The sequence below is a fragment of the Lygodium microphyllum genome, chromosome 19, assembly GCF_053477565.2.
Source record: "Lygodium microphyllum isolate KBCC chromosome 19, Lygodium_microphyllum_v1.1.10, whole genome shotgun sequence".
In the NCBI taxonomy this organism is placed as follows: Eukaryota; Viridiplantae; Streptophyta; class Polypodiopsida; order Schizaeales; family Lygodiaceae; genus Lygodium; species Lygodium microphyllum.
This window is the reverse complement of record NC_141153.1, coordinates 97,605,848-97,614,989: the sequence shown is the minus strand read 5'-3', so window position 1 is coordinate 97,614,989 and position 9,142 is coordinate 97,605,848. Positions and strand designations below refer to the sequence as shown.

The 9,142-nt window shown below is 43.3% G+C and overlaps 1 protein-coding gene across 1 annotated transcript; it reads left to right on the top strand.

Annotated features, from left to right (window-relative positions):
- The first annotated feature begins 5,927 nt into the window (after positions 1–5,927).
- On the top strand, positions 5,928–8,702 carry LOC148020182 (phytosulfokine receptor 1-like). The gene is made up of 2 exons (XM_087700488.1): positions 5,928–7,755; positions 8,076–8,702. The coding sequence occupies exons 1-2, from the start codon at positions 6,623–6,625 to the stop codon at positions 8,191–8,193; spliced, it is 1,251 nt and encodes a 416-aa protein (XP_087556614.1). The 5' UTR covers positions 5,928–6,622; the 3' UTR covers positions 8,194–8,702.
- Positions 8,703–9,142: the final 440 nt, after the last annotated feature.

The following is a 9,142-nucleotide window of genomic DNA, read 5'->3' as shown; positions in this document are numbered from 1 at the left end:
ATTGTAAATGGCTGGCACAACCAAAACTATAATATACCCTAAAACTATTGTTAGTCCACTTGTAGGTCCAAAATGAAGACTGAAATAGCCTCAGATGCCAAAAATGACAACGTTTAAACCCATATGGCTTAGTTGCAATATAAACATTGCTCATCCTGCTCACCAAGTTTCATTGGAATCGAAGATTGCAACCTTACCGACCTCAGGAGTCTTATCCAGCTATAATCCAAGGCAAATCAAGCAAGGTGGAGGAGCTTCTTACTTGTTGCTTGCTTTTCTTTTTGCCACTAAAGGGATTTTGGCTTGGTCTCTATGGTTGGTGTCCTTTCTATTCTAGTCAAGATGGTTTACACGATGTGCATTCCGACCTAGAGCATTTCTAATAGGTTGAATAGTCTTCGTTGCATCAAATCAAAGAGAGAGAGAGAGTCTTGTGATGAGCGAGTTGCTTTTGCATTGAATATCATCCTACGAATGCTATCCGTTTTTCTACATGCAATGTGGCAAGTTGCAACTTGGTGTCATTGTTGATATCAACATAACAATTGAGGGTAAGCATACCTTGTCCCCTCAATTCTATGAGTTTTTTGTTGTAATGCTTTGGAAGTCATGCTTCAACATTGAAGCTTATGCTTGTTGGAAGCTATCAACTATGGCTTGGAAGTCATCTCAGAACTTTCTTTTGAGTCATCCATAGCACTTGTGGTGGTCCTTGTGGTCTCCTATTAACTAGATCAATGATGTGATTAATGAGGCATTGCACACACATGTTTTCTACATTAAGAATACAACTAAGGACTTGGGTTCCTATTGATAGGTGGTGTATGAAGCTCACGGCTACTTCTCAAGTACGCGTGGATTAAGATGGTGTCATCATGTGTTGTTACTTTGTTTGGTGGTTTTTGTGATTTTTATATTTTTCTAGTTTCAGTTGTTTGGAAGGAGATCTTCACAAAGCTTCGTTTCACAATCTTGGCATGCAATGTGCAAGTATACTAGTGGGTGTCATGCAAAATATGAGTGCATGTGAAGGGGTCTTAAGGGCAAGGAGATTTGTAAGTGCATAGTGTGCACTAGTGGAATGCATGTACCTATGTGCTTATGTACACTCAAATGCACACAAGTACTTTTAGTGTGTTTATGAATGCATCTAAAGTGTGCTAGGTAATAAGAAAGCACTAGGTTTTGTATGCATTAAGACTAGTAGAGTGAATCTAGCTTTAGTACAGATATTAGACCATATTCAAATATTGGATTTCAAAGAACATTAAAGGAATTGCCACATGCTACAAAAGCTTGTGTCCACTTTAGATGTAATGTTGTCATTTTTTTTCTCAAACTCTACACTTGGTCCTTCTTGGAGGGCATCATGAACTTTGTCATGCACGCATGAGAAGGTCTAACACCACTTTCTTCTTGCAAAAAGTGTGTTCATACATTTGCTACATGAGATGAGCTATCAAGTTGAATATGTTGAACATTGATCTTCTTGAAAAACTCATCAAATCTAAAAGTAGTTATGGACCTACTCATTTAATGTTATTTATGCACACTCTTTTAGCATCTTTTTTGCTCTATATTTGTTATTTTGCTATTAGAACTTTCAAAACAATATATTTGCATTTATTGGTGGATTTGTGTGAGAAATTATTTCTTTGTATCTTTAGAATGTTCCTTGAAACATGAAGCTGTGTAAATGTAATGGTACTAAGGCATGTGGGTGTGCATAGGAGTATTGTGTGGATATGTATGCATGACACACCATGAAGTGCTTCCTAATTGCAATACGCAAGTGTGCACGTGAGGCTAACTTGCAATCATGCGAGTGTAGGTGCATGTGTGAGTGCGGTGTGTGATGTGTCTACGTGTGGAGGTCCACGTGCATGTATGCATGGATGTGTGCACTTGCATGTGTTATTATGCATGCGTGGGAGTCTATGTGTGCATGTGTGTGTGTCTGTGTGCGTGTGCACGTGTGTGAAGGTATTGTGCAATGCCCTAACTGTGAGTGCCTAAGTGCAATGACCTATGAATGTGCATTGTTATGTGCACACGTGTGTGAGCACAAGGGCTTGTATGCGAGTGTACATGTGCATGTGTATAGATGCATGACGTGAGGAAAGTTATGTATGATTGGTTATGGGTAGATGCGCAAGTGTAGGGGTCCTAGAGACGTGTACACATGTGTAGGGGTATTGTGTGTATTTGCACAAGGCATTTCTGGACGCGCATTTGTATGCATGGATTTATGTGCATGTATGCATGTCTATGTGTAGGGAGCTATGTGCATGTGTGTGGGGGCATGTGCGCAAGGTCTTATGTACACATGTACAAGTTGTAGGAACCTATATGCATGTGTGCAGGCTATGTGGGGCGAGGAGTTCATGTGTTATATGTGTATGCATGTGTGCACATGTGCACATATGAGAGTGTGTATTCAAGTGTAGGTGTGCACTTGCTAATGTGTAAATGCCTATGTGCATGTGTCTATGTGCACATGCATGGGACCATATGCAAGGGTTCTAGTGTGAGAGGTTATGTGTGTATGCATGTGCATATGTGTGTATTTGTCTACAGATGAGGGTATGTATAGAAGTCCATGTGTACCCTTACCCATACGTAAATGCCTATGTGTATGTGTCTATGTGCACGTGCATGGGACTATGTGTAAGGGTCATAATGTGAGAGGTTGTGTACACATGCATGTGTGCATGTAAAATGGTGTGTGTGTGCAAGTGCATGTGTACACTTGCCTATGTGTAATGACAACGTGCATATGTGTGGGACTATGTAAGGATCCTACTGTGGGAGGTTGTGTGCATGTGTGCATGTATGTATAATCGTGATGCAAGTGCTTAAGAGTTATATGCACATACACATGTGCATGTGCATGTGTCTTTGTGCAAGGTCCTCTATTAACATATCATAAGCTTTAAAAAAAGATTTAAAAATTACGCAATCTCCACCTTTTGGCACCAATGAGCCAACAACCTCCGTGGACTCCCACCATAGGCATGACTACAAAGAGCCAGGTTGATTGAGGACCCCCGCCAACCAAGGGGTGCGGGGGGAGGGGATGAGGAGGAGAAGGATGAGCCTAGGAGAAAGAAGAGGAAAGCTGGTGGGGGTGCGGGTGATGGAGAAGGTGGGGAAGACGAGTAGGGAGAGGCGAAGAAGACGAGGAGGAGGAAGAGGTGAAGAAGATGAGGAGATGGGAGAGGGAGGAGATGAGGAGATGGGAGAGCGTGGCCTGCATGGCACGCGTAGCGTGTGGCAGCAGGGAGCCCTGTGGGGGTAGTGGTAGAGACTGTAGCACTGTAGCCTTGACCAACTGCAACGATAGAGATGGGAGAGAAGGGAGCTCCAGGTGGGGGAGACGACGATGGCAGAGACTACGTACGGGAAGGAAGGAACCCCCTAGCGTTCCATATGTCTATTTTTCTTCTTTTTCTTTTTTAATAAACGAGGGAGAGAGGGCCCGCGCTTTGGTTTTTTCTTCTTCTTCTTTCCTTCTCTTCCTTTTCTCTTACTCTAAGGACGATGTCCATCTACAAAATCAACCACTCTATCATAAGACTATAATTTCTTTAAAAATTAAATAAAAGTATAAATAATAAAAAAATTTAAAACTACTAAACAAACGGTTCCACCTTGTACCTCAATACCTGTAGACCATCTCTAAATAAAATAAATGAATCAAAATAATTTTATGTCATTCCACAATGAAATTAACATCTCTCTAACCATGGGCATTTCAAAGTTGGCACCCACATGCATTCCTTCTGTTCCACAACAAATAGCCATGCAAGTGACTTTACGATTGATGTTCTTGGTTCAAGTAATAGAACCAAAACACTGGGCAACACACACTCAATGTTCCACAACAAATAGCCATGCAAGTGACTTTACGATTGATGTGTTCTTGGTTCGAGTAATAGAACCAAAACGTTGGGCAACACACACTCAATGTCTTGGGACCATTGGTCACACTCTTATTAATTCAAGAGTTTCGACCTTATTTCAACACATAAAATCTATTGGCTAGCTCTCACCTAGCCTCTCACACATTGCAAGAAATTTGAAACCATTGTAGCGAGCTCCCTTAGGCTTTAGCCCTTCTTCAAGGATGAAGATAGCACTTGGAAGGCTCCATGACTCATGCATGCACCCACTCTCCCTTCTCACCCTTTACGGCCTTCACATAGCACTCAAGACAGGAGATGGGAGCTTTACCCTTGGTCCCTCACTCTCACACTCTCCCTCTCTCAAGCTATTACACACACACACACACTCTCTCTCTCTCACTCACTCACTCACTCACTCACTCTCTCTCTCTCTCTCTCTCTCTCTCTCTCTCTCTCTCTCTCTCTCTCTCTCTCTCTCTCAATGGAAAACAAGAAAGTGAGAATAAGAAATGAGCACACACATGAATAGCCTTTTTCATCCTTTTTATATAACTTCTTAGGGTTAGGATTTCCCCAACCCCCTTGGGCATCCAACCTACTTTTTGGGCTAAAGACCGGTCTTCCCTCTAAACATGCACTCAATTCCATATTCATATGGTAAGTGCTACTGGATCTAATTACAATTTGCATGGGAGGGAGCCCAACCCTCATTTATAATAGTCAATTTCTTTTCTAATGCTTAGTGATTTCCCAAAAAAAAAATTTTGTGGTTCTCATATACTTATTTCTTTTCAAATCTTTGTTTCTTCAATTGGTTAACAACTTGACTGGAAAAGATAATGCTATTATATTCCGTTTGAGTATATGTGACTAGCTATTAGCACCACAAACTAACGTTAAAGTATTATTGCATCAAATAAAAACCCTTTTGATGAACTTAACTGGACAAGAGTGGCCTTCACTTTTGGAAGGTGCCGTTAAACGAATGAATGAACTAATCTTCCATATGGGGATGATCTCTAAGGTAGAAGAATATGCTACTAGGAAGTAGATCAACATACCTTTGTTTAACATGATTGGATGAGAAGGCAATAGTTACCTTATGGACTCTTTACCTTGATTCAAAGATGGTGGCCTTGCATGTGGCATTGTATCGAAATTGATAGCCAAGATTTGTTTCCCATTGATTGACATATCCACATCATGAGTGTTAGCAACTTTTAGGTAGTCCATGCATACCTACTCAAATAGTCTCAAAGTCTAGCTCACCATCCTTGCTCGAATAGTCATCATCTTGGAGCCCCAACTTGTAGTTTGCATGAAGGTCACACTACACAATTAATGTTATTACCTACACATGTACTACAATCACTACTTGATAAAGGTAGGCGCTTCTAGAATGATTTTTGGATTCTATCTTTTTCCGATCTCAAGTGTTTACTATACATTATGCACGTGAGACAATCTGTACTAAGTGATATCCATGCGAAATGAAAATTTTACTTTATACTTCGTTTGCCAACATTTTAGAATCAACAACTACTAGCCATTTTACAAACAAGGGGCTTCACATTTCCCATGAATCATCAGGGTAAGAAGTGATGAGGAGTAATTTGAAGATATCCTTAATTTCCTAATATGAAAAGTCACAAATGATGCCAAATCATGATGGTTACCTACATGAATAATAGTTAGTTGTTTTCTTCGTCATAATTTCTCCATTTCTTTTTCGCTTTTCTTTCCTTTTGGGTGGGGTGGAGTGGGGGGCTTCTTTTTGTGGGAGGCTGAATAATCCATAGCCGCTCACCAATAAGTCGTGAGGGTGGCAGCCTGCGCGGCTGCAGGGGCAAAGCCGCAGTTGAGAGTCATGCCATGAAGGCGCAGGTCAATGGGCATGCGCGTAAAACAACTTACAACGTGAAAGACTGTCTTATCGGTATTGTTGACAAGCTGTGTGTGTGTGTGTGTGTGTGAGAGAGAGAGAGAGAGAGAGAGAGAGAGAGAGAGAGAGAGAGAGGGAGAGGAGGCTGAGGAGCCATGGGCCACGACGGAGAAAATGACCCCGCACGCTCTGAACTGCGCAAAGCCAATGCATTATATGCCATCTTTCATGCGCTTGCACACCGACCCAACTCCCCTGATCACACAAATCCCACCAACACCTACGCGTGGCGAGGCTCTTACCCTGAGTGCTTAAGGCTTTGCTTGAGAACTTACTACGGCCAAGCAGAAGGAAGATAACGTGCCCCCTGCGGACAGCCTGTGGCCCATAGCGTACTTGTATTGAATTCTCGCGCGTTAGGGCGTGTACACGAAAGACCCTACGAATGTACCCTTTTTTCTACTCAGACTGCAGCTCTGATTAACCCTCGTCCAGCCTCTCCACGACTGTCAGCTCCTTCCGCCATTGCAGTCTTCCCTGGCCATTTCAGTTGACGCCATAGCTCACCCTTCTCAGGCTTTCCACATGATGGCTGAGACTCATACCAGTGTTGCTCGCAGCAATGGCTGCCAGCGTGAAGCTGCCAATCTCATATGCCTGGCATTTTTGGAGAATTCCAGAGTGAACTGATGTACCGTTAGCCGCTAGCTACGGCAAGCAAGACCAGTATACCCAGTGTTTGCAGTTATAGCAAGCCTGTAGCAAATCTTTATATTCCGGCACCATTGCAGGATATTGTCCACAGCGGGCTGATGTTATATCCGTAGCCATTAGCATGGCAGCAAGAGCGGCATATGCTGATCTTTCGAGCATCCACCATTATGTCGAGCTCCCTCATCGCCGGTTTCTGCATCAGAAGGCGGTGCTCACCCCTATCACTGTCGGGATCATTGCAGGCGCAGCAGTTTTTAGTACAGTGTTACTGCTTGTGGTGATAATATATCTGTGCCGTATGTGGATTTCTGGGATTTTCTCTCAGAGGAAGCTTAATACGGCCCCTGCCAAATTGCCTAGCCTGAGGCCGAGATTCCGCAGAGAGACCAGCCGTGCATATGATCCAAGGCTTGAATCCCTCAGCATGCGTGACCTAGCAAGGGCTACCAATGGTTTTGACATGTCTCGAGTGATTGGGGATGGCGGATTTGGTCTAGTCTTCTCGGCTGTGTTACAGGATGGCAGGACTGTTGCAGTGAAGAAGCTGTCTGCCGATGGGTTGCAGGGTATTAGAGAGTTTGAAGCAGAGATGGACACTCTGGGACTGATAAGGCATCAGAATTTGGTCAAGCTTCTGGCCTACTGCAAGCTGGGAGACGAGAGGGCCTTAATCTATGAGTTTATGGAGAACGGCAGCCTGGATACATGGCTCCATGAGAGAGAAGATGGCCCGGATACATTAGATTGGAAGAAGAGGCTCAAGATTGCCAAGGGGTCGGCCTGCGGGCTGGCTTATCTGCATCATGACTGCAATCCTCATGTGATACACAGGGACATCAAGTCGAGCAACATACTGCTGGGCAAGGATTTTGAGCCTCGGATAGCTGATTTTGGGTTAGCGAGGAACATGAGTCCTCCTCATTCTCATGTTAGCACGGCGGGGGCTGGGACCTTTGGATACATGGCCCCTGAGTGCGCCGTCACCATGGTTGCAACCCTGCAGGCCGATGTCTACAGCTTTGGGATGCTTATGGTCGAGGTTGCCAGCGGGAGGCGGCCCAGCGAGGTCATTAAGGAGAGGGACTGCAGGACTATGGTTCGGTGGGCTCGGCTGCTCGTTGAAGAAGCCCATGAATCGGAGCTTCTCGACTCGATCTTACAGAAGAAACCACCCCCTCCTGATCAACTGGCAGCATATCTTGCCATCGCTTACGATTGCATCAAGGAGTCCCCGGCAGAGCGGCCCACAATGAGGCAAGTATATCAGAGGCTCTCCATTATTGGATGTACGCAAAATAAGGAGTCCTGATAATGAATAACTTGATTGAAAGAGGGATCAGGAGGTTAAGCGGCCATGGCGCATATTTATAAGTTGTAGATTAAGGACTGCCATTTATGATTGCCTGCAAGATTTGAAGGATCGTCTTGCAGACTCAAATTTAAGCATCAAGATTGCTTAGTAATCTTATTATAACTTTCTAGTCGCTAGTTTACGAGTCTCGAGAGTCTCTCTTATCTCTTGTGCTGAAACACAGACGGTTAATTGTTTCTTCTGTGATACACTTTGACTGCAGAAAGCTGAAGCTGCTGTTATACTCTGATTGCGCAGAGTTTCCTTGTAGGTCTAAGGTGAAGTGTAGGATTAAGAATCCTGTCAATAGCAGAACATGCTTACTTTATAAGGGCTCTTAGACATTTTGCAAGTGCTGTCGTTACTAATAAAATATCAAATATGAAGCATGGGCTCGAGATAAACGAACAACTCCGGTAGCACTAGTGCCGAATTCCTACAAGACAGATAAACGCAAGAAGGTGTTTTGCTAGAAGGCCCTTTGTATATGCCAATTTTTTAGTTCGTCGATCTTCATGGAGAGAGTTCTCCGTGCTGTAAGCATGCCTGGTCCTCAAAGCTCACCTTACACGAGGGTGGTTTGAACTAGTCTCTATAAGGAAATACTATTCAACTAGTGTTGGACTCTTTCAAGGTTGAACTTTTGAGTCTTGGACTCTTTCAAGGTTCAACTTTTGGGTCCTTTGTACTACCATCAAAAGTTGCAATTAGTTGTCTAGTCTAAGGCTGGTTATACACCAAGTGACGGATGGTTCATCCCCACCCAAAGTGTGGGCATACACTTTTTGAAATTGGGTACGGATATGAGCATCATACCTTCACACACCAAATGGACATAGTTTGTAAAAAAATAATAAATAATAAACTTATAAACTTTTTGATTGGTTGCAAATGCAAAAAGTGCACCCTTGTCTGCCACATTACAAAGTGAGCAAGGGAGACTCCCCGTCCAATAGTGGGCGGGGAAGTTTACCTGTTTAGCAGGTAAACAACAGGTCATGTTCTATCAAGTGTGTAAAGGACTGCAGATGCCCAACCCTTGAATAAGTGTTTTGATTGGTTAAAGCTTACGAAGTGGACGTGTGTCATTTGGTGTGTAACCAACCTAATTCTTGTTATGTCTCAAAGGTAGTAGTAGTTATTAGGATAGTCCCCCAAATTTCTATTGATGAGTACTATTGCAAGCCACTTCGAATAGTATTAGAGACTTGAGGCATAGAATGAGGTAATGCTTGTATCCGCTAAAGCTACGTCTTCCATTATGCTTGGAAGCCTGTCAAACAAACTATT

What these genes read in the sequence shown, in the direction of transcription:
- LOC148020182 (XM_087700488.1), top strand. Translation starts at nt 6,623, where the DNA reads ATGGCAGCAAGAGCGGCATATGCTGATCTTTCGAGCATCCACCATTAT. An exon ending in GCAGAGCGGCCCACAATGAG is followed by an intron (nt 7,756 to 8,075) that starts GCAAGTATATCA and finishes CTTTGACTGCAG; the next exon opens with AAAGCTGAAGCTGCTGTTAT.